Source organism: Hemiscyllium ocellatum, chromosome 5, assembly GCF_020745735.1.
Source record: "Hemiscyllium ocellatum isolate sHemOce1 chromosome 5, sHemOce1.pat.X.cur, whole genome shotgun sequence".
NCBI lineage: Eukaryota > Metazoa > Chordata > Chondrichthyes > Orectolobiformes > Hemiscylliidae > Hemiscyllium > Hemiscyllium ocellatum.
The window spans coordinates 18208176-18234537 of record NC_083405.1 but is presented as its reverse complement, the minus strand read 5'-3'; the positions used below and the strand labels follow the sequence as shown (position 1 = coordinate 18234537).

General features: G+C 39.4%; 1 protein-coding gene across 1 annotated transcript in view; it reads right to left on the bottom strand.

The window, feature by feature from the left end:
- Positions 1 to 1884: 1884 nt before the first annotated feature.
- ndufs6 (NADH:ubiquinone oxidoreductase subunit S6) overlaps positions 1885 to 26362 on the bottom strand; it is a 41989-nt gene continuing 17511 nt past the window's right edge. The window contains exons 2-4 of the mRNA XM_060824574.1: positions 16965 to 17018; positions 7323 to 7445; positions 1885 to 2049 (exon numbers count right to left, since the gene is read on the bottom strand). Coding sequence (XP_060680557.1) covers positions 1984 to 2049; positions 7323 to 7445; positions 16965 to 17018 — 243 coding nt within the window. The 3' untranslated portion in view covers positions 1885 to 1983. The remainder of the gene's footprint in view (positions 2050 to 7322; positions 7446 to 16964; positions 17019 to 26362) is intronic.

Below are 26362 nucleotides of genomic sequence, written 5' to 3'. Positions count from 1 at the left end.
CCTTGAGGTGGTCATTCATGGCTCTCAGCAAAATACATTCTGCTATGGGGGCAAGGATCCTGAGAGAGGGATAAGTCAATCAACGCCAACCAAGGAAAGTACTACATTGAAAGAAAAAGCATCTAAAGGTGCAAAAGTTAGCTAGCCCTAGACTGGAATAAATTTAGAATTTATAAAAGGACTAAAAGGATAAGAAAGAAAGAGAAACTGAGGGAAAACTAGCAAGGAATATTTAAAAAGAAAGACAGAAGTCAAAGTGAACACAACCTTTTTAGAAAATGAAGCAGTGGATCTCTTATGGGGAAGGAGGAAGTGAAAAAGAATACAGGGGAGGAACTAAATACCATCACTAAAGAAATAGTATTAAACAAACTAAAAGGAGCTAAAGGCCCTGGTGGCATGCAATTTAGGATCCTAAAAGAGGTAGCTAGAGAGATAGTGAAAAGTTAGTGAGCCCTAAAGACTGGAATAAATTTAGCATTTATAAAAGATAATAAAGAAAAAGAAAGTAAACTATGAGGGCAAACTAGCGAGGAATATGTAAAAAGAAAGACATTGTTGTAATTTTCAAAAGAAAACCTTCGATCCTGGAGAAATACAGAGGATTGAAGAACTGCCAATGTGACGTCTCTATTCAAAACAGAGGGAGGCAAAAAGCAGGTAACAATAGGCAGATTCACCTAACATCTCTTGGTAGAAACATATTGGAATCATTCATTCAGGATATAATCACTGAACATTTAGAAATTGATAATCAAACAAAGTATGGCTTCACCAAAAGGAAATCACATCTATTTTAGAGATTTTCAAGGAAGACTCAAGCAAGGTGGATAAAGGGGAGCCAGTAGATGCGTTGAATTTGGGCTTCCATGAAGCATTTGATAACATACCTCACAAAAGCTTAAGTCATAAGAGCACATGGTGTCAGAGGTTGTATATTGGCATGGATAGAGAATTGGCTAATGGGGAGGAAACAAGTGAGAATAATAGGTTCTTTTCCAGATTAGTAGCTTGTGACCAGTGAGGTTCCACAGGAATGAGTGGTGGACTGCATCTGTCTACAATATATATTAATGAGTTGAGCAAAGTAAATATATTTAGTCAAATTTGAAGCTGACAAAAATAAGTGGAAAGGCATGCTGTGAGAGGGATAGAAAGAAAAATAAGCAAATTGTTGGCAAATGGAGTATAACATTGAAAATGTGAAACTGTTCATTTCGGAAGAGAGAACAAACAGCAGCATTATTCGAATACAGAACAATTGCAGAAAGCTGCTACACAGAGGGACTTGGTGTTATAGTGCACTGCAAGGTGTTGATGAGACTACATCTGGAGTACTGTCAGCAGTTTTGACGCCCTTAAGGAAAGATATTATTTAATTGGATGCAGTTAAGAGAATGTCCACTATGATCCCTGGTCAGAAGGGATTGCCTTATGAGCAAAGATTAAGCGGGATGGGACTCTACTCATTGGAATTTAGAAGATGAGAGGTGATCTTGGTGAAACATATTGGATTCTTAAGGAGCTGGACAGGTTAAATGCCAAAAGGATGTTTTGCCTCATGGGAGAGTCTAGGGCCAGATAGCATAGTCTCAAAATTAAGGTACACCAATTTAAGACTTTGGTGAGAAGGAATTTCTTCTCTCAGATTGTTAAGTGTCTTTGGAACGCCTTACCACAGGGAGCTGAGAGTACAGATCAGATGTATATTGAACTCTGAGGTAGACTTTTGATCAGAAGGGGAATCAAGGATTATGGTGAAAAGGCAGGAAAGTGGACATGAGGAGTGTCAGAGCTGGCTTAAGGGACTGAACAGCATACTTCTGTTCCTATTTCATATGGTCTTTACATTCGAACTTCACTTTAAATAGAGCAACACACAAGCAGAGCTCAATTAATTTATTGTTTGCAACTTTCATAGCTGAAGCCTGTACAACACTGTCATAAAGAGAAACAATGTGAGTAAATTCCAAATGGTTCCTTTCAGTGATGTATCTGCTTAAACCGAAGTCCACAATAACCACATGTTCCAACTTTTGTCTCTTTGTCCTGAGAAAGAAAGAAAGATAAATCAAGACATCATTCAAAATTTGAACAAAACTCAAAATATTTTACCTGAGAATTAAATTACTAAATATAATTGTAATTTTTATATTTCAATTTGTTATTCGATGCTTAGGAATGCACTCATGGTACTCAATACACAAGTATATATGAGGGCAGAGCAGTTAGATGTAATCTATATGGACTTCAGTAAGGCGTTCGACAAAGTTCCCCATGGGAGACTGATTAGCAAGGTTAGATCTCATAGAATACAAGGAGAACGAGCCATTTGGATACAGAACTGGCTCAAAAGGTAGAAGACAGAGTTTGGTGGTGCAGGGTTATTTTTCAGACTGGAGGCCTGCGACCAGTGGAATGCCACAAGGATCGGTGCTGGGTCCTCTACTTTTTGTCATTTACATAGATAAGTTGGATGCGAGCATAAGAGGTACAGTTAGTAAATTTGCAGATGACACCAAAATTGGAGGTGTAGTGGACAGCAAAGCGGGTTACCTCAGATTACAACAGGATCTGGACCAGATGGGTCAATGGGCTAAGAAGTGGCAGATGGAGTTTAATTCAGATCAATGAGAGGTGCTGCATTTTGGGAAAGCAAATCTTAGTAGGACATATACACCTAATGGTAAGGAGAAAGTGAGGACTGCAGATGCTGGAGATCAGAGCTGAAAATGCGCAGGTCAGGCAGCATCCAAGGAACAGGAAATTCGACGTTTCGGGCATAAGCCCTTCAACAGGAATGAGGAAAGTGTGTCCAGCAGGCTAAGATAAAAGGTAGGGAGGAGGGACTTGGGGGAGGGGCGATAGAGATGTGATAGGTGGAAGGAGGTCAAGGTGAGGGTGATAGGCCGGAATGGGGTGGGGACAGAGAGGTCAGGAAGAAGATTGCAGGTTAGGAAGGCGGTGCTGAGTTCGAGGGATTCGACTGAGACAAGGTGGGGGGAGGGGAAATGAGGAAACTGGAGAATTCGGAATTCATCCCTGGTGGTTGGAGGGTTCCCAGGTGGAAGATGAAGCGCTCTTCCTCCAACCGTCGTGTTATTATGGCCTGGCGATGGAGGAGTCCAAGGACCTGCATGTCCTTGGTGGAGTGGGAGGGGGAGTTAAAGTGTTGAGCCACGGGGTGGTTGGGTTGGTTGGTCCGGGTGTCCCAGAGGTGTTCTCTGAAACGTTCCGCAAGTAGGCGGCCTGTCTCCCCAATATAGAGGCCACATCGGGTGCAGCGGATGCAATAGATGATGTGTGTGGAGGTGCAGGTGAATTTGTGGTGGATATGGAAGGATCCCTTGGGGCCTTGGAGAGAAGTAAGGGAGGAGGTGTGGGCACAAGTTTTGCATTTCTTACGTTTACAGGGGAAGGTGCCGGGAGTGGAGGTTGGGTTGGTGGGGGGTGTGGACCTGACGAGGGAGTCATGGAGGGAGTGGTCTTTTCGGAACGCTGATAGGGGAGGGGAGGGAAATATATCCCTGGTGGTGGGGTCCATTTGGAGGTGGCAGAAATGACAGCGGATGATACGTTGTATCTGGAGGTTGGTGGGGTGGTAGGTGAGAACCAGTGGGGTTCTGTCCTGGTGGCGGTTGGAGGGGCGGGGCTCAAGGGTGGAGGAGCAGGAAGTGGAGGAGATACAGTGGAGGGCATCGTCGATCACATCTGGGGGGAATCTGCGGTCCTTGAAGAAGGAGGCCATCTGGGCTGTACAGTATTGGAACTGGTCCTCCTGGGAGCAGATGCGGCAGAGACGAAGGAATTGGGAATATGGGATGGCGTTTTTACAGGGGGCAGGGTGGGAGGAGGTGTAGTCTAGGTAGCTGTGGGAGTCAGTCGGTTTATAGTAGATGTCTATGTTGATTTGGTCGCCCGAGATAGAAATGGAAAGGTCTAGGAAGGGGAGGGAGGAGTCTGAGACGGTCCAGGTGAATTTGAGGTCGGGTGGAAGGTGTTGGTAAAGTGGATGAACTGTTCAACCTCCTCGTGGGAGCACGAGGCAGCGCCGATACAGTCATCGATGTAGCGGAGGAAAAGGTGGGGAGTGGTGCCAGTGTACTTGCGGAAGATGGACTGTTCCACATATCCTACGAAGAGGCAGGCATAGCTGGGGCCCATGCGGGTGCCCATGGCAACTCCTTTGGTTTGGAGGAAGTGGGAGGATTGGAAAGAGAAGTTGTTCAGGGTGAGGACCAGTTCAGTCAGTCGGAGGAGGATGTCAGTGGAAGGGTACTGGTTGGTACGGCGGGAAAGGAAGAAGCGGAGGGCTTTGAGTCCTTCGTGATGGGGGATGGAGGTGTACAGGGACTGGATGTCCATCGTGAAGATAAGGCGTTGGGGACCTAATGGTAAGGTCCTAGGGAATGTTGCTGAACGAAGACACCTTGGAGTGCAGGTTCATAGCTCCTTGAAAGTGGAGTCATAGGTAGGTAGGATAGTGAAGGCAGCATTTAGTATGCTTTCCTTTATTGGTCAGAGTAAAAAGTGAGGTCTGCAGATGCTGGAGATTCATTCCTGATGAAGGGCTCTGGCCCGAAACGTCGAATTTCCTGTTCCTTGGATGCTGCCTAACCTGCTGTGCTTTAACCAGCAACACATTTTCAGCTTTATTGGTCAGAGTACAAGAGTTGGGAGGTCATGTTGCGGCTGTACAGGACATTGGTTAGGCCACTGTTGGAATACTGCGTGCAATTCTGGTCTCCTTCATATTGGAAAGATGTTGTGAAACTTGAAAGGGTTCAGAAAAGATTTACAAGGATGTTGCCAGGATTGGAGAATTTGAGCTCTAGAGAGGCTGAACAGGCTGGGGCTGTTTTCCCTGGAGCATCGGAGGCTAAGGGGTGGCTTTATAGAGGTTTACAAAATTATGAGGGGCATGGATAGGATAAATAGACAAAGTCTTTTCCCTGGGGTTGGGGAGTCCAGAAGTAGAGGGCATAGGTTTAGGGCGAGAAGGGAAAGATATAAAAGAGACCTAAGGGGCAACTTTTTCACGCAGAGGGTGGTACGTGTATGGAATGAGCTGCCAGAGGATGTGGTGGAGGCTGGTACAATTGCAATATTTAAAAGGCATTTGGATGGGTATTTGAATAGGAAGGATTTGGACGGATATGGGCCAGGTGCTGGTAGGTGGGACTAGATTGGGTTGGGATATCTGGATGACATGAATGGGTTGGACCGAAGGGTCTGTTTCCATGCTGTACAGCTCTATGACTCTATATGATAGCCTAAAACAATGGTTTCCCTTGGGATTTGAACCGAATATGGCTTTCAAAGGACTGGAAAGTGAGTATGAGACATGGCAGCAGTTACAAATTAAGCTGCACTGTTTTTGCAACAAGTGAACATACAAACACTAGATCAGTAGGGCATGCAACTCTGCAAGCTTGCCTCCCAATTCAATTAGTTCATGACTGATCACTACTTTAAATCTATTTACCTGCCTCAGCTCTGTCTCCCTCATCACCCTTGCCTAACAAAATGCCAGTAATCCAATATCTACAGTCCTTTACAATAGAGAATTTCAGATTTCTACTAACTTGTGTCAAAAAATGTCTTGTGATTCCTTCAGATTGTCAATTGGCCTGTAGTGATTATAAGATTAGCAAATACTTTAATCATTTAAAAGTTCATAAACCTATGGCTTTCGAGAACAACTAAAACGATTGCTGATTCTAATAACATTCAGTTCCATTTATTAAAATCAAGATGTCTGAAATTAATTTTTAACAAACATGAGATGCATTATAGTGGAAAAATGTGTTGCTGGAAAAGCGCAGCAAGTCAGGCAGCATCCAAGGAGTAGGAGAATCGACATTTCGGGCATAAGCCTTCATGCCCGAAACGTCGATTCTCCTGCTCCTTGGATGCTGCCTGACTTGGCTTTTCCAGCAACACATTTTTCAGCTCTCATCTCCAGCGTCTGCAGTCCTCACTTGCTCCTATTAGATGCATTATGCAGAGATGGGGAAACGGTGGCAATGACATCATGGCAGCTAGTGGAATTTAAACTCAATTAATAAAACCCAAAATTAAGAAATTGGCTAAATATAGCTGATCATGAAACCATTGTCAATCGGTGTAAATCTGCAATCTGGTTCACAAACGTCCTGTTGGGAAGGATATCTGCCTGGTCTGGCTTACAGGTGATTCAAGATCCACAGCGATGACTCTGAAATGACCAAGCAACTCATCCAGTTCAAAGGCAATTAGGGATGGGCAATAAATGTTCCCTGGCAGTGATGCCAATATTCTATGAAATATTTTTATTTAAACAATGTCAGGCTATAACATCTAAAACCAAATTTACATTATTCACTTTTTTTTAAATTGTAAGTTTCCCAAACCACCCATACACTGTGCTTAGCAAAGAGGTGGTTTCCAATAATTGTCTTGAATGTTTTATTTTCGGATGTAGTCTCAAGAAAAACAGAGGTCACAAATGTATATACAAAACTGACCTCTCTGAGAAAGCAACCTTGCTATCAGGTGATTTGATCGTGTTCACGGACAATCTTTTCGACCCCTACCACTTCCCAATCATCGGTTTTACAGAAGGTAGAGAAAAGTGGCTAGTTTCCCCAGTTGGAAAACCAGGGCGACTTGCATGATGGGTTGGGGGAGCAGGTAGGGGCCTCCAACTGCTCCACTTTGGGGGCAAGCCCAGCCGAGGTCAAGAGGTGGTCTCTGAAAACTATACCACTGCCTTGTCATCGATAGCCTTCCCTCCCCTCGTGACCTCAACCTCTCGAACAGTGCATTAAGAAACACTCAACTTTCTGTCGATGGATACCCCAAGCAGTAGGCCTCAACCAGTGAACTTTGGAATCCAACCCCTGATTGGCTGGTAGTCTCTGGTGAACTGGAATGCTCTTAAAGGGCTAACTGGAAGAGATACTGCATATTTTCTCAGCGGTTTGGGTAGCGTGTTTGGCACGATCCAGCATGCTCACCCTCACAGGTTAAACACAATCAGAAAAAACCTTCCCATAAATGCAGCATATTCTTAGCATTTCAACAAGGAATTATACATATGAAAGTTGGTAAAAACCGCTTTGTTCATGTAATTAGATTATCTGAATGAATACAAGCCAAACACATTCTTCCCACATATAACCTGCATGTGCACAATAGCTTTATCTTCATACAAAGCATGCCTTGCAAGAGTCATGTGCAGATACTTAATAGCTGTGATTCAAAATTCAAGGGAATTTATGACAGATCCCAACTTTCTACCATCAACATTTAAAGAACACATATTGCAATCAAATACTTACCAAATTTATATACACCTTAGGATGCCCAAGAGCTCCACCACCACCATCACATGAAACCACTCTGTCTGATACCTCAGTTACAGGCTCCTCAGCTACTAAATCAATGGCAAAGTTTTCATTTACCTAGCAAAATACAGTTGGAAGAACACAAAGTTTAATATTCAGCTTTGACTAAAATAAACATCAAAATTCCCTCTCAGGAGCTGCAAATGCTCCAGTTATTTTTCACTTTTGTTTTACAGGTACACAATCTGTTATCCGAAACCCTCATGGCTAGCTGGTTTTCCGAATTTTTTGGATTTCAGATTAAGTGACAGTTTCACGGTGAAATAAAAATAATCTTACCGAACAGCAGACACACCTGTGAGTACTTCGAGCTCTGAGACAGAATTGATGCCTGCCAGTGCTGGGCCATGCTGCAACATCACATCGGAGTGACGTGGGTCGAGTGGGTGTGGAGTTGGGTTAACTGTTTGCACGCCAAACAATCTTGTTACGGAGAAAACAACTTCACAAAAAAAACTTTGGATTTCGGAGTTTTTCGGATTTCGGATATGGATTGTGCACCTGGTATTTGATATTTAAAATAGTACTCAGTGGTAGAGACCATTATCAAGCATCTACCTCAAAACCAGCATTTCAAGTTATATCAAAATACATAGATTGAGAGTTTATGGTTTTTCATTCTTGGTGCAAATTTGGAGAGACAGAAGTACTGGTTTTACTCGACATAAAATAATGCATGCTAATCTCAGTCTTTGGATTTACAATATTATTTCACATTAAATTTTGGATCTCTGCATGTTATATAATAAAAAAATTCTCTACTAAAAAGGCCAGGAGCAGACAACTAAGGTGGTAAATGGGAGTACAACTGAAACAGCACAACACAAATTTGTTGATTTTGAAAAGTCAATTTAGCAAGCAGTAAGCTAGAACATAAGACTTCAGGAGGATGTGGACACCATTGCAGAGTGGCCAGTCAGATAGTAAATACAATTCACTATTGAGAAGAATGAAGCAACACACTTTGGGAGGAAAAATCAAGAAGTGCGAGTACGCACTTAGCGCAAAATCACTGCAGGATGTGAAACAATAGAATTTAAATTAGTTAATAATTGAAGTATATCATTCTATCTTAAAGTCTCAATATGGATGCATGAAGTCCGAAAGAGCAAACATTTTAGGCTTCAGAAATATATATAAAGATAACAATAGAAAATTGTTATAATAAAGTTATGATCAACTAGGAGAAAGTGAGGACTGCAGATGCTGGAGACCAGAGTTGAAAAATGTGATGATGGAAAAACAGCAGGCCAGGCAACATCCGAGGTGCAGGAGTATCAATGTTTTGGGCATAAGCCCTTCTTCAGGAATGAGGAATAATAAAGTTATGCAAAGCAGGAGGTTATTCCACATTTAGTGAGCTGGTCAATTCTGGCGATCGTATAAGCGAAAAAGCATTCACCATGAAGCCAGGAATAGAAAATTCATTATGAGGAGACACTTAAAGTAACAGTGTTAGTTTCATTGGAGCTTAGAAAGACATAAAAATATGATTGTTTTAAAATTGTGAATAATATTGATACAAATATTTCCACTCTTTAGGAAATATTGAGAGGGAGGGGTAGAATCTGATAGAATAATTCAGATGATAAAATGTTCACTCCAACAATTTGACTTCTAAGCTTTGACACTAACAAATGTTGTCAGAACATTAAATATAGTGACAAATCTAATTCTAAACAGTCCCTTGAACAACTGAATTTCATATGTTTGAAAGAAGAGAAAATGGTATAAATTTGAACATCAGAATATTATAAACTATGCTAAACATTTTAAGATCTACGGTTCCCTGGAACTTCCTGACAATGCAACTTACAAGTTTCGGTCAAAGAATTGGAACTTGGTCAAAACTGGAAACGCTACATAAATGACCATCGTTGAGACAGAATTTAAGATCAACAGTAAATGATACGCAGAACACTTGCCTGAAAATGTCTTAATGGGGTATTGCACTGAAACATGCAGTGTAAAAATTTAGTTAGATGCAGTACCCTTTACAAGGGTTTAGGATCTGTGAGAAGCAAAAACTACTTATATTTCTTCTTAATCAGATTGAAGAATTTAACAGTGGCAGGCAGAGACTGAATGAGGAAATTTAATTAATTCAATGAAAATCAGTTACAGTACTGAAAACAAAACAAGGGGAAGACAAATGGAATTAAGAGAATAAGAAAATATTAAAATATTTAACTAAACACGTGCAATGAAGTTGCTATCTGATTTAAACTTTGGTAATGATGAATGTTATTAGCCTCACTGCTATTTTACCTACAAAATCCTGGCCACTGTCTCTACCATTTCAATTTTAGCAAGTTTTTCTATTTGTAATGTTTTTCAAAAGCTTTGAAAATTCTGCCCATAGATAATAACACTTCAAGTATGACAAATTAATAGCCACCTTACGTAAAATATTGTCAGAATCATACAGCATAGTAACAGATCCTTCAGTCCAACCAGTCCATGCCAAACTAAACTAGCCTTTATCCCTCTAAACCATTTCTATTCATATATCTATCAACTATCTTAATTGTCTTCATAATCAAGTTAAGTTGCTTCAAAATTATCAGGATATATTACAAATGTCACTTTCTTTCACAATTGTGGGATCAATGGTTAAAAATACAGATTTGCAAGTGTAGAAATTTATTTTGACATTCAACTTCAGGGACAAAATCAAAAGAGGGAAAGAAAATTTTTCTAGACATTTTCGAGACTATAAGGATATACATTGACGAACATGGCTTCTTCTAAGTAACACACCTGACGCCCACTAGCTATTGCTGTCATTGGATACGGCATGTGCTGCCAGTCTAAACTGGTCAACTAGGGACATTTCAATCTGCTTTTGAAAACTGGAACCAATCTAAAAGGTTTGGATCACTAGTATTCTGATGTGCAGTATCCAATATCCTTAAAATCTATACCATTCACTTAATTAGCACAAAGTTTTGTTTAAGCAAAGAAGCTGGTCACCAAAATAATATTCAGCATGTCACTTTTTTCCATTTCTGATTCAATCTAACCAAGAATCATCAACAGCAATTAGTAATATTTATTATTGTTACCAACAGACAATCTTGAATAAAACAAAAATTGGTGAGTAATTGCACCAAATATATTGACAGAAATAATAGGCTAAAGATCACAAAAATTCAATAGACTTTTTTTATATTGAAAGACGCTTAATCCTTTCAACTGGCATCACCATCACAGAAACCACCCAAACCTTGGCATTGAAAAATTGTTTTAATGTTATTAAGGTCCATTATGTTAGAGAATCAAAGATAAGAAACAAAGTATCAGAACCAAAAATTATGCAATTAGTGTTTTAACCTAGAAATAATATATCCCACACATTATAATAATATATCCCACACATTATAATAATATATCCCACACATTATAATAATATATCCCACACATTATAATAATATATCCCACACATTATAATAATATATCCCACACATTATAATAAGTGGAATCTAAGCAGGGGAAGGAGAAACTTATTGGGCCCAGATTTTTAAAAGCAATAAAAGAACAAAGGCAAAGCAATTTGCGGTAAGGGAAACAGGAAACCATTAAAATCATACAAGCGATAAGAAAAGGCAGTGTGGCTTAGAAGATATAGTTATAGAACATCAAACAAGAGGTAAAAACTCTTGCAAGAATTCAAAATGAGCAACAGAATCTTAGAATCGATACATTGGCGTTATGCACCAGACCAAACACCTTCAAAATATATTAAGATAATCTAAACCCTAACTTTTTATTTTAAAAACAAGAGTCAGGCTTTGTGTTCCAGATGCAATTTAATTAGTCTTGAAGCAAAACATTTTTTGTTCATTTACTATAGACAAAGCACAGCAAAAGGAAGAAAGAAACTGGGAAGAATTCAATTCGACTGGAAAATTTAACAGAATAATAGATTAATTACTAATCTAACTATTCCATTTTGTAGCATCCCATAAACACACCTGTGGAAAAGGCAAATTCAGAAAAATAGATTTCTCACATGCAGTTTTCTAGTCCAAAGGACAAACATCAGGAGAAATCTCAAAGGAGCCAGGTGGGTTGTATTGTAGCTACCAAATCCAGCTTCAAGACCCCAGCAGCAACTGCCACTAAAAACCAGGGCTACAAATCCTGGATCTATGAGAGCTTGACCACCTCACCCATTCAGGCTGCTTCTATTGTTCCAACTTTTTAAAAAAATTACACAAGGTCTCACAAACTGTTTATTTTATGGGCTCTGAATAGACTCTGCACCACCTCTGTTTCAATCTTTCTTCAATAAATAAACCAGGACAAAATACACCTCTTAAAGCCATAGTATTGCCACTTTGAGTATAGGGAATCAATCTGTCCCAGATAAAAGTGCAAAATTGAACAGGACACAACTTGTGAAGCAGACTGCAGGAACAGATGGAAGTTTTTAATAAGAGCTCCAACAAGGAAAACTGCAAGGAGACCCATCAGAAATTTACATTTAAGATAACACAGCCATGAACTTGTACATTTGAAAGGAAACTGTATAATATTGTTAGCACTTGACCAGAAGCATTTCAGTTTCTGGATATCAGGAATGGTTTGGAAGTAACTGAATCAACAGCAAAATCTTTACCATAACGAAAAAATTCTTATTGGAATTGCTGTTTTAAAATTATATAGAAGAATTAAATGATGAATACTAGAAACATTAAAAAGTTAAATCATGTTACAATGCAACATATAGAAATGCTTAAATGTCACACAATGATCCTTCTGTTTGGTTGTATTCTAACATTGATCTTACTTCAAGTATTACACAGGAATTCATCATTGCCAGGTTGCAGGGTTTGCAGACAAAGATGCCCATTTCAAAGACTCATTCCCTCTGGTTACATAGAATACCTCTAGTGTGAAAGCAGGCCAATTGGTCCATCAAGTCCATGCTGACCCTCCAAACAGCATCCCATCCCAACCTACAACCACTAGTCAATCCTCATTACCCCACATTTACCATGGCTAACCCATCTAATTTGCACATCCCTGGACACTATGGGCAATTTAGCATGGCCAATCCATCAACCTACACATATTTGCATTATAGGATGAAACTGGAGCATTTGGAGGAAATGTACCCACACACACAGAGAACGTGCAAACTCTACACAGACAGTCGCCTGAGAATTGAATCAAACTTGGGTCCCTTGTGCTGCAGGGCAGCAGTGTTAACCACTGAGCACCTGCGTCATCATCGTCAGACCATATTAATCAGCTAAAAGACTGACTTTTAAAGAAGGTTTACATTACTGTAACTGATGTTACAGTAATGTAAACTTGCCCAGCCAAATTATGAAAATGAAATCAAAGTTAAAAATTAAAGCAGCACATGAAAAAAACAGAAAGGAGGCAAACAGAACTAAAATAAGGACAGGGTAAGGAGATCAAAATGTTCAAACATTTTTAAAATTCACTCATTGGACATGGGTGTTGCTGACTGGCCAGCATTTATTGCCCTAGCAGCCCTTGAGAAGGTGGTGGTGAGCTGCCTTCTTGAACCACTGCAGTCCACATACTATACATTGAACTTACAATGCCCTTAGGAAGGGAATTCCACAATTTTGACTCAGCGATATTAAAGGAAGGGCGATATATTTCCAAGTCAGAATGGTGAGTAGCTAGCAAGGGAACTGCCAGCTGGTGGTGTTCCCATGTATCTTTTGCCCTTGCCCTTCCAGCTGGAAGTGGTCATGGGTTTGGAAGGTGCTGTCTAAAGAGTTTTGCTGAATTTTTACAGTGAATTTTGGAGATAGTACGCACTGCTGTCACTGAACATTAGTGGTGGCGGAGTGGATACTTGTGCATATTGTGCCAATTGAGTGGGCTGCTTGTCCTGGAAGATGTCAAGTTTTAAGTGTTGGAGCTGTACGCATCAGGCAAGTAGGAAGGACACCATCACACTCACTTGTGCCTTGCAGATGGTGGACAGGCTTTAGACAGTCACAAGGTGAGTTACTTGCTGTATTTTTTCTGCCTCTGACCTGCTCAGTGTATATGTGGCGAGTCCAGTTGAGCTTTTGGTCAATGATAACCCCAGGATATTGGTCATGGGTTAGATTCAGTGATGTTAATACTATTGAATGTCAAAGAGGCAGTGGTTAAATTGTCTCTTACTGTAAATGATCATTGCCTTCCATTTGGGTGGTGTGATTATTACTGGTCACTTGTCAGACCCAACCTTCATACTGACCAGATCTTGTTACACTTGAACATGAACTGCATCAGTATCCTGAATACTGGCGAGGTTCCCTTGTGATTGCACACTTATGACCTTTACAGTGGCCTAGTGGCATTGATCACCAGGCTATTAATCTAAAGACCTAAGTATTATTCTGGGGACTCATGTTCAAACTCTGCCATGGCTGATGGTGAAATTCGAATTCAATAAAAATCTGGAATTAAGAATCTAATGATGATCATGAAACTACTGGTGATTGCCAGGAAAAGCTCAGCTGGTTCACTAATGCCATTTAGGGAAGGAAACTACTTTTCTCATCTTGTTTGACTCCAGACCCATAGAAATGGGGGAAAACCAGTGAGAAATTAAGAATAGGCAATCATCATCCGCACTCTGTGAATGATCTAAATAAAATGTTTTACAGAAGGGATGGTCATTGGTGAACATAATTGGGTCAAAGACATTACCCCGAGGAACTGCTGCAGAGATGTCCTAATGCGGGGATGGCTGACTTCTGACAACCACAACCATCTTCCTATGTGCCAGGTATGACTCCAACCAGCAAATAGTTTGCCCATTGAAACTAATTGATTCCAGTTTTGCTAGAGCTCCTTGATGCCACAGTCAGTTGAATGTAGAGTCATAGGGAGTCAGAGAGAAGTACAGCACCAAAACTTGTCCATGCCGACTAGATATCCTAAATTAATCTAGTTCCATTTTCCAACATTTGGCCCATATCCCTCCAAACCCTTCCCATTCATTTACTTTTAAATATTGTAATTATACCAGTTTCCATCACTTTCTCTGGCATTCCACACACGCACCAACATCTGGTTGGAAATGTTGCCCCTTAGGTCCCCTTTAAATCTTTTTCCTCTCATCCTAAAACTATGCCCTCTAGTTCTAGACTCACCTCCCCCCCCCCCCCCCCCCCAAACAGATTTTGTCTATTTACCCTAACCATGCCCCTCATGATTTTATAAACCCCTATAAGGTTACGCCTCAGCTTCCGATGCTCCAGGGACAACAGCCTCAGCTTATTCAACCTCGTCCTACAGCTCAAACCCTCCAACCCTGGCAACATCTTTGTAAATCTTTTCTGAATCCTTTTAAGTTTCGCGATATCCTTCTGATAGGAGGGAGACCAGAATTGCATACAATATTCCAAAAGTTGCCGAACCAATATTCTGTACAGCTGTAGATTGGTATGGTCAACTCCTATTCCAATAAAGGAAAGTATACCAAACACCTTCTTCACTATCTTTTCTAGCTGTGACTCCACTTTCAAGGAACTATGAACCTGCCCTCCAAGGTCACTTTGTTCAACAACACTCCCAGGACCTTACCATTAAGTGTATAAGTCCTGCAATGATTTGCCTTTCCAAAATGCAGCACCTCCCATTTATCTAAAATAAACTCCTTCTGCCACACCTCAGCCCATTTGCCCCCATCCGATCAAAATCCCACTGCACTGAGATAACCTTTTTCGTTGTCCACTACAACTCCAATTTTGGTGTCATCTGCAAACTTAGTAACTATACCACCTACATTCACATCCAAATCATTTATATAAATGACGAAAAGCAGTGGACCCAGCACCAATCCTGTGGCACACCACTGTCGCAGGTCTCCAGTCTGAAAAGTAACCCTCCACCACCACCCTCTGTCTTCTAACTTTGAGCCAGTTCTCCATCCAAACGGCTAGTTCTCCCTGTATTCCATGAGATCTAACCTTGCTAACCAGTCTACCATGAGGAACCTTTTAAATGGAAGTCTTGATGTCAAGGGCTATCGGTCTCATCTAATTTTGTTTGTCCACATTTGATCCAAAGTTTTAATGAGGTCAGGAGCAGAATTATCCTGGCGGACCCTGGGCTTCAGTGAGCTGGTTATTGTTGAATAGGTGTTGCTTGATAGCACTAACTGATGACACCTTTGTTCCTTTACTGATGATCGAAGAGTAGATTGGGTGGTAATTGGCCAGGTTGGATTTGTCCTGCTTTTTGTACAGGATATACCTGGACAATTTTCCACCTTGTTGGATAGAGGCCAATGTTGTAACTGTACTGAAAAAGCTTGTCTAGGATAGCATCAAGTTCTGAAGCACAGGTTTTCAATATTATTACCAGAATGTTATCAGGACCTATAGCCTTAGCAGTATCTATTGTCTCCAACCACTTCTTGATATCACTTAGCGCGAATCAAAGTGGCTAAACACAGGTATGTGATGCTAGGGACCACTGGAGGAGGCCAAGATGGATCAACTCAGCACTTCTGACTGAAGATTACAGCAAATGCTACAGGCTCATCTTTTGCACTGATATAGTAGTCTCTTCCATCATAGCAGATGGGGTATTTGTGGAGCCTCCACCAGTGAGTTGTTTAACGGTCTTCAACCATTCATGTGGCAGGACTGAAGAGCTTAGATCAGATCTATTGGTTGTGGGATCACTTAGCTGTATCAATTCCTGTTTATGCTGGTTGGTGTGCAAGTAGTCCTATTTGGTAACTTTACCAGGTTAACACCTCATTTTTAGATATGCCTGGTGCTGTTCCTGGCAAGCCTTCCTACACTCTCCATTGAATCAGGGTTAATCCCTTGGCATGATTGTAATGATTGAGTGGAAATATGCTGAATCATGAGGTTTCATATTGCATTGGAGTACAATTCTGCTACTGTGGCACCTCGGATGTCTAGTCTTGAGTTACTAGATCTGTTTGAAGTCTACCACACAACATGAAGAAGGGTATTGTCAACGTGAAGGCGGGGCTTTGTCTCCACATGGACTGTAAGGTGGTTAGTCTTACCAAAACTGACTTGGAAAGATGCATTTGAGGCCAGCAGGTTGATAAGGTCAAGAATGTTTGTCCCTCACTATCTGCCGCAGACTCAGCGTGGCAGCCATCGCCTTTAGAACCTGACCAGCTCAGTCAGTAGTTCTGCTGTTGAGCCACTTTGGTATGGTCTGGCAGATTTGAAATCCCCCACCCAGAGTACATTCTTCACCCATGCCACTTTGTACTTTAGTCTAAAGCGAGTCTGAATACTGGCGGTGTTAGCTCAGTTGGTTGGATAGCTGGTTTACAAAGCATGGGTTCATTTCTACACGGGTTGAGGTTGCTCAACCTCACTCCTCACCTGAGATGTAGTCACTCTCAGGTTAAACCTACCACCAGTCATCTCTCTCTCTAATGAGAGAACAGCCATCAAATGATGGTGACTTTTTTAGTTCGACTATTTAAGTACCCTTACTGCCAATTTTAATATTGTAACTTAAGAGCTGAAATCATGCACAACTAGGAAGACAGAAATATCCAGAGCATTCCAAATATCTCTACAACCTTGAAAAACTTACTTCTTTCTGTCGACCGACAAATCTGACTTTTCTGTAATCACCCTCTTCGTAAACCTGAAACAAAATAAAGTGTTTTTTTAACCATCAGCAGCACAAATTTCATTATATCGATCTTTGCGAATTTCAATATATAATACATACTATTCTGAGGGACTGCAATAATGCTCATCTGTGAGTATAATAACTATCATTCAAACAAATTGCAACATTATGATTTGTACTGTCTACTATTACGATTGGAAGTAAGGTTTCAAATCTTTTAACACAGAAAATGCTGTAAACATTCATCATGTGAGGAAACCAAACACACCAACTGCTGAGAAATAATATCGATCAAAAAATGAATGGGTAATAAAATGATAGCATTTTTAGTCATTAGTTTAAAAAAAGCAAAGTACCAGAGTTTTAATTCACAATATATACACACTTTCTGTTTTTGAATTTTTACGAGATTTTGAAACAATGAGCATAAATGCATTTAAAGAGAAGTTTGATGACACGAGGGTAAATGGAATAGTGAACGGGATTATATGAATGAAGAATAACAGGAGGACGTTCATGCAGAACTGAAAAACTACAGGGCACCTGTGGCATGAAATAACATGCTTCCGCACTGATTATATTATACAATAGCAAACATGTATTAAAAAAAATTGTCAAGTTGTGTGGCCCTATGCATGAAAAATTTTCAATATATAACTTTAAAAAAAAGCGATGCAGCAGCATGAATCTTTGTTTGTATGTTCATCTCCATTTTTTAAAAAAGTATTTTCATCAGATGCAGGTATCCCTGGCACTGCTACAATTTTCAGACTATCCTTAATGGCCCTCTTCAAAGGTTGCTAAGCCATTTCAGAGGACAGTTAAGGGTAAACCAGAGTTCTGTAGATCTGGACTTGTGTGTGGGTCACACCAGATAAGACTAGCCGATATATTGGACAGGAGTAAATCAAATGGTATTTTCCACAATATTGCACAATTACTGAGACTAGCTTTATATTCCAGATTTATTTTTCATTAATTGAATTTAAATTCCAAAATGGTGAGATTTGAAACATGCCTCAGGGCATTAGCCTGAACCAAAGAATTGCCCAACAAATACAGAAGGCTTATGAAAACCGTATAAATGAGATTAACATAAATGAGCTTGTATTAACTGGAGTTTAGAAGAATGAGAGGAGATCTTATTGAAATATACGATTCTTAATGAATATAACAGGGTAGATGCCGAAAGGCTGTTATCCCTTGTAGGAGAATTGAGAACCAAAGTGCATAATCTCACAGTAAGGTGTCACTCATAAAAGAGAGATGGAAGGGATTTTCTTTTCTCACAGTATGGAGAATCTGTGGGATTCTTTACCACTGAAGGCTTTTGAGGCTGGATAATTAGGTATATTCAAGGCTGAGATGGACAGATTTCTAAAGCAGGACAGTGGAGTTAAGTTTATCAAATCAGCCATGATTGCACTGAATGGCAGAGTGGATTCAATGCCAAATGACCTACTTCTACTCCTGTTTTGAACTATACCTCCTTCTCAAAGTAGAGTGCCCACCTGCAACATTTAGTACATAGACTGTTAACAAATAGTTCAGGGTCAATACATACTAAACAGCTAATCAGAAAACTGTGACAAAGATTTAAGTCTTTCACAGCATTTGTTTTTAAATTTTAAAAAAGCGAACAAATTTTCTGCGTATGAAACATCTTTTTAATCAGTAGCAAATATTTCCACATTAAAGTCAATTTTTTTCCTCCACCTCAAGTACCTCCACACAATAACACTAATTGGATATGTATCCTATTATTATTTGTAAAGCCTTGCAACATGAAAAATAGCTGCTATACTTCAAAACTAATAGCAGGTTACTAGGCTTCAAAAGGAACCTATTTCATGTGAAAGCCTTGAAGAGAGTTCTGGAAAACATGATAAGCATTAAGTGTCATTCCTTCGCGCGCTCTCTCTCTCTTCCTACCCCACTACCCCCCACCCCACCCCCCCACACACCCCACTCCCCCCACCCTTTGCCACATTTATTATCTTGAAAAAATTAGTAATTACAGGTCTTAAATTGCTGTAATTTGGTGTAAATGTATGTATGAGTGGAATCAAAGGATATGGTTGAGGGAATTTCACTGAGATTTATACAATGATGATGTAGATAAGATGATTCAAAAACATTGCTTTAAGGTTAGTCAGGGCAGTTGAACACAAGGACATAAATTTAAAGCAGATGTTAGAAAAATGCGTCTACACAAAAGGCGATAAATATTTGGAATAATCTACTAGGTAAGTTTGTACAGTCAAAGAGATGGATGTCTTCTGAATTCTAGGAAAGAGGCTTCTAACTATTAATCTCTTTGCAAACATGAGATCATTTGGAAAGAAAAACACAAAAGGACTTTAAAAGTTCTGTATATAATTCCTTCAAAGTCCTCATAATATTCAGCATTAACAGATAGTCAAATTTTAAAATTTCTGTTGTTATGTGAATATAAAATTATCTTGGTCAATATTTTCATTAGACTTGCAAATTTATTTGTACACAGTTTTGAAAGTGATTGAGCAGTACAAAATGACATGTATTTGATCCTACCTAAATTAAACATTCACTGATAAAAAAAGTTAGAAAGGTGTATTTTCAGTTTGTTAAATTTTGTGCTAAATTTGGGTAAATAGTGTGGAATAATTGCTGAGCTTATCTTTAGTAAAGTGAAATAAAAACAGAACATGCTAGAAACACTTAGTAATTATCACAGCATCTGTGAAGGAATCTACCCCAATTAGAATTGTGAAATTTCAAACCCATCAATTAGAATAGTGAAATTTCAAAAATCTGTCAGCTCATGATAAATATATTTTATGAAGAAAACATTGCCAAACTTTGACCCTGTCATTAAATTATTTTCTTTTTGACAATAATACATTTAATACTATATATGGTTTAAACTTTTAGCACTGGGGATTGGTAGTAAATGTTAGCCAGCCAGTGACCCTCACATCCCATGAGTGAATTAAAAAAGACCACTAAGTCTTCGGCCGGAGTCAAAATAAATTACTGCTCCTAAACTGTAACGGGCTGTTCTGTGGACAACAGTTTCTCTGATACCTCACCAAGACAGGATGACTTCATGTTTAAAGCTTTCTGGGTCAGTTAATATTAGGAAACAAATCTCAGTCAAGCTAAATTCACATCAGACAACAAAATATGGACACTTTCAAAACAGGAGTCACTGATCACTTTACGCAATAGTGTATCAGTTAAATTTACTCCTCCCAGACCAGGATACTGAATCCAATACCTAGATCTCTACAACTGTCCTGGTTGAAATCGCGCAACATACTTTACAAAAGCAAATATTGCAGATGTTTCAAATTTGAAACAAAAAACAAAAACGCAGGACCAGTAGCATGTGGAACAAGAATGACCCAGACCACACAGTCTCCAGAAAGTCAGAGACTGGACATACCTTGAAGATGTGCTATGGGACTCCCGAGAAGTCACAATAAAAGAAATTCCCCACCCCTCAGGGCTCTTCAGTCTCCAAATGTCAGAGACATCAGACACTTCTGGTATACCGATTTGGATAGCTATGCAGGAAATGTTAGTAAAGTAAAAACCTAGCATAATCGCTGGGTAACTACTCAACCACCTTTCCCAATTACACACAATGCTCCGTCCACACCTCTTCAAACCACCTAATACGTCCCTGATCAGACCTAATTAGTCCCTGACTACCCATTACCTGTGACCCGTACTGACAACACAATTATTCCCCAAATCCACACAAACTGCAATAAAAGGAGGAATTTCTAGGATTTTGATCCAGTGACAATGAAGAAATAGGGACAAAATTTCAGGTCAGGATGGCTTATGACTTGGAGGGGATCTTAGTGGGGGTGGTATTCCCATACATCTGCTGTCCTTTTGAATCTAAGTGGTACAGCTCTCCAATTTAGAAGGTATTGTTAGAGGAGTCTTGGGAAGTTGCTACCATGCATCTTGGACTTGGTGCATACTGCTGTCACGGCATTGGTGCTGAATGCTTAAGATGGATTGAAGTTTCACTTGATTTCACGTTTAGGCTGTTGGAAGTCAATAAACTGAGATTAACATTGGGCTTGGGTTCAAAAAAGTCACTGGGACAAATGAAGCAGATTTTCATGCTGTTAGGAGAAAGGACAACAAGTACCTTTTTCCTAGGGTGAAGGACTCCAAAACTAGAGGGCATTGATTTAAGGGAGTTTATTTTCGATAAAGGTGAGAGGGGAAAAGATTTAAAAAGGACCTGAGGGGTAACCTTCTCACACAGAGGGTAATATGTGTATGAAACAAGCTTCCAGAGGAAGTGGTGCAGGCGGGTACAACTACAATACTTAAAAAGCATCCGAACGGGTATATGAATGGGAAGGGTTTAAGAGAAAAATGGGCCAAATGCTGGCAAATGGGACTTGGTCAAATTGGGATGTCTTGTCAGCTTGGACAAGTTAGACCAAAGTGTTTGTTTCCACGCTGAGTTATGATGCTTTTGTAAAAATTCGTTCATAAGATGTCATTTCTTGAAGAGGAGCAGGGAATTGTCTTGTCTGGTGTTCTAGGCCAGGCTGGCTAGGCCACCATTTATTGCCCATCCATAATTGCTCCGAAAAGGTGACAGTGATGAGCTGCCTTCCTGAATAATACAAGTCTTGGGATACTGTGACACCCAAAGTGCTGTCAAGAAGAAAGTTCAGAATTTTGTGCTAGTCTCAATGAAGGAACGGTGATATACTTCCATGTCAGGATGGTGAGAGGCTTGGAAGGAAGCTTACGGGTGATGGTATTCTCATAGATCTGCTGCCTTGTTCTTCTAAGTGTTCATGTTCAATGGGTTGGAAAGTACTGCCAGAGAAGCCTTGGGGAGTTATTGCAGTGCACCTTGTACAGCACATGGTACATACAGCTACTGCTTTGTATTCACAGAGGGAGGAGTCAGAGAGACGTCCTCAGAGTTATAAGAACACCAGACAAGACAATTCCCTACTCCTCTTCAAGAAGGTTCCATGAGATTGTTTTATGACAAGAGTGGACATCATAAACTATTTGTCGTAACAGTCAGCAGACTAGCATGGCATTTAAAAAACAACCACTTTATTCACCTTTATCTCATAGATGGATAGTTAGATAATCGAATTGAGAAGCAAAAATTATTTAAAGCGAATGACTTGCATTTCCCAGTTCTTTTGCTTGCATACTGCATAATAAATCTGAGATACCAGCATATTAGTAGAAAGGTATAACAGAACAAGTTTTTTTACATAGGCAGTGCCATTACAAACAAACATACAACAAAAATTTCACTAAACAAGCAGTTGCATGCAGCTGAAAGACCTTCATCAATGACACAACCTTGGTCAGAAATTCATAACTGACATTGAATATTGATGATTCCAGCATACCCTCACAATTCCAATGACAGTCAAGATCATGTCAGCCTACTGCTGTATTCAAATAACTACATATACCATGCAAATGCTAAACAATGATCATTTAAACAAGAAAAGATCCAACCAGCACCCCTTAAGAATCACAGAGCCTCCGTCGTTAATATTCATGAATCTCCATCAACCAGAAGGTTAACCAGACTAGAGCTGTGGTTAGAACACTTTGGCAAGAGATGATGGTGAATATTCATTGATTAGCTGATCTCCTCACTTCCCAATGTCCCTCCACTACCCACAAAGCTCAAATCACAAAACTGATGTAATACTTATCACTTTCCATAATGTATGTAGCTATACTGTACTTAAGATCCTCTTCACCATCCAAGCCAAAACATTTACTTTAACTGTGTACTTTGACTCAATACCCACTACTTGCATTATCAGCACATGGTAGTTTGAAGTGACTGTAGACTGTATTATAGTACGTTATCATGAACATAGGATTGATTAGCTAATAGGAAGCAGATGGTGGTGATAAATAGATCTTTTCCAGCTTGGTAAGGTATCACCTGTCATTGGATAGGCATATGGACAAGAACGGAATAGTGTAGGTTAGATGGGCTTCAGATCGAGGGTCAAAGGGCTTCTACTGTGCTGTAATGTTCCATGTTCTATGTGCTACAATGGTCAGTGCTGGTTCCTCAACTATTTAGAATCAATACTTATAATATGAAAGAAGGAATCAGATATTATGATAGCTAAGTTTTCTGATGACGTTTTCTGAAATGTAAAAAATGTAAGTTGTCCACTGGGATGAAGGGTTTATCTCATGAGTAAAGGATAATCAGGTTACCTTTATACTCAACACAGCTTGAAGAATGAGAGATAATCTTTCTGAAATTAATAAGATCTGAGGTAAATGGGTAGGATGGACACCTGGAAGGTGCTTCCTCACGGTGAAACTAAAATTAGAAGACACTGTTTAATGCACTGTTTCCCTTTTGAGTTTAGGATGAGAATTTTATTTGCCTTCAAAGGATCATAAAAGTGTAAATTTCTCTCCCTCAGAACTTAGTAGAGCTGGGTATTTAAATTTATTCAAGGCAGAGTTCAGTTTTAGATAGACAAGGGAGAGAAGGGCTAATGGGTGCAGACAGGAAAGTGAAGTGAACCACAACCAGATCAGCCATAACCATATTGAATGGTGGAGCAGGCTCAAAGATCAAACAGCTTACACCTGCTCATAAATCCTATATTGCTAACTCAAAGCTTAATTTGACAACACTTCCACACCTTACAATTTCTATCACTACAAAGGATAAACATCACCTCCAAGTTTCACTTTTGGTATACACTACTCCGATGTACTTTATCACTTATCCTGTCATCAATGAATCTAACACCATGCGGGGTCACCATAACCACAAGAAACACAGGTGATGATTATTTTAGGACAGATAATGGAGGATAAGCAATAAACAAAGATTTATGAGCATCAGTCACATCCTTAAACACAACATAATAATTTAGCATTGCTTAAGAATACACATTTTGTCAAAGCTTTCTGTCGTGCACTCAAGACAATAAAGAATACCAGTTTAAGGGGAAAATCAGCATTTATCTTGCACAAAATGAGTGATACAGCCTACATTCCTGGCATCACCACCACAGAAATTTCTAACTTATTTTGCCCAAAAATGTGTTTCTCAATTTCCTGTGGACTATTAGGGGGTTTATATACAATCCCAATAAGGTGATCATCCCTTTCTTATTTCTCAGTTCCACCAAATAACTTCTCTAGATTATTAGATTTTGAAATTATGTTTTCAAGAGAATGCACAGTGTAAACTGGTGGCTATGAATGATATCAACTCTAAGTTAATTTCATCTTGAAACAGTCTGGAACTTTTAAAACATGCAGAGGCTGTGTATTAGCACACTTCATTGTAATATAAAGGGGATGTGCACAGCATTTCACATTAAGAATGTTCAGCATATCAGAAATACCACACACGCCAGGTCTGCAAAAAAGTGAAAAATGGTGTTGTAATTTTTAACGTTTTGACAAGATATTTCTTACAGTGAAATAACATTGGAGCAGAAGGACAGTGCCCTTAGAGTCTTTAGATGATTACACACTTTAGTGCATTGGTAAACATTAAATTACTGAAAGCTGGAAACCTTTAATGAGCAGATTATACATGTGTAGAAAGTATACCTTATTAAGAATACTATCTGGAAATATGTCCAGATGTTGCAATTCCCCAAAAGTAATTTCTCAATGCAATAGAATTCCACTAAAACTCCAATGGGACACTGTTTGTGTAAACTTGGCTTTTCTACTAAACATTGCCTTTGGGTATGAGACGCATTGCAGTAACAGATTTGGAATTTTAGAATTTAATTAGGTTTGGGGGCTCAGGGAATGAATTGTGCAATGAGCTACAACACTGCCTTTTCAACCTTAGGAAGTGGATTTGAACATAATCCAGATTTTTGAACAAGAATGAATCAGTAAGGGTACAACAATGGACTGAGCCAAGCTGCTGAAAGGTCACAGTCTGTGTGGATCAACAATCCACACATGTGAACTGACAACTTTACTTACAGCAACTATTTGGAAGACTAGTGTAAACAATTATGATCATGCTGAAATCTCAAAACTGCACAAATTTTATAAAGCAACATCTATATTTTTTGAAATAAAAATCAGAGGTTTTTGGTCCAAGTCAAACATACAGCATATCAGGCTTGACAGTGTCCAGTCCTCACATAAGGTACCAGAAATTGAAGTGTTCTATTTTCTAGCACAGTGAGGAAACACGAGCATAGCGATTATATTTATCTCATAATTCAAAAACCTGGATAATGATCTGGAGGCAAGTTCAAACCCCACCAAGGCAGCTATGAAACTTAAATTCCATTAATTAAAATTAAACAACCTGGAATAAAAAAAACCTAGTGTCAGCAATAGTGACCATGTAACTGCCAGATTGTCATAAAAGGTGTAGGGAAGGAAATTTGCCATGCTTACCCAGTTTGACCTACGACTTTCCAGCTTGTAAACGTGATCTATAAAAACCTTGCAAGTCACACAGCTAACAAAATTTTGAGAACTGCAATAAATGTTTGCTTTGTTAATGACATCTACAGTCTGAATTATTATGGAAAAGTATACTGGTGATCGTACTGCATTCCAACTATTGAGGGAAATAATTATCTAGATTTCCAATGAGACACAAGAGGTTAGTAGCTACCGTATTGGGCAACAGTAACTTATTCTTGCAAATTATTTACCGCTTTGTATGGAAAATAGTAGCACAGAAGTTGTACATAACCAGGGGTGCAGTTTGAATTTGAACATATTTCAGCATTACCATCAGACACTATCATAACCCACACTTAAATTGTATTAAGTACCTTTTAGTCATTTTGTGATCTTAGGTAGACCGCATCAAAATGGGTGAAGACTGAAATCTTAAAGATAGCGTTAAATATACCCAGCATCTGAAGAGTTGTATTTAATTCAAAACATTAAATTTATTACTCTATATAAAAAAGTGCTGCCAGACCTTCTAAGCATTTGCAGTGTTTTCAGTTTTTTGAAACACAGAAGTGTTATTGATAAATTGGGACATTGAGAAGAGGCCAAGATGGATCACCTGCTCGCACTTTTGGTTGAGAATGAATGCAAATGTGCCAGCCTATTCTTTTGTCCTGACATGTTGGGCTTCAGCCCATCATTGAGAATAGGTACATTAGTACAGCCTCCACCAATAGTTAGTCATTTAAATTGTCTACCAATATTCATCATTGGAAGTAGTACGATTGTACAGCTTATATCTGATCTGCAACTGAGATCACGTAGCTCTGTCTCATACGCAGCTTCCCCACTATTTAGCATGAACATAATCCCAAGTTGTAGCTTCATTGCTCTATGGCTTTGAAATATAATATGATTGACTGTCTTAAGTT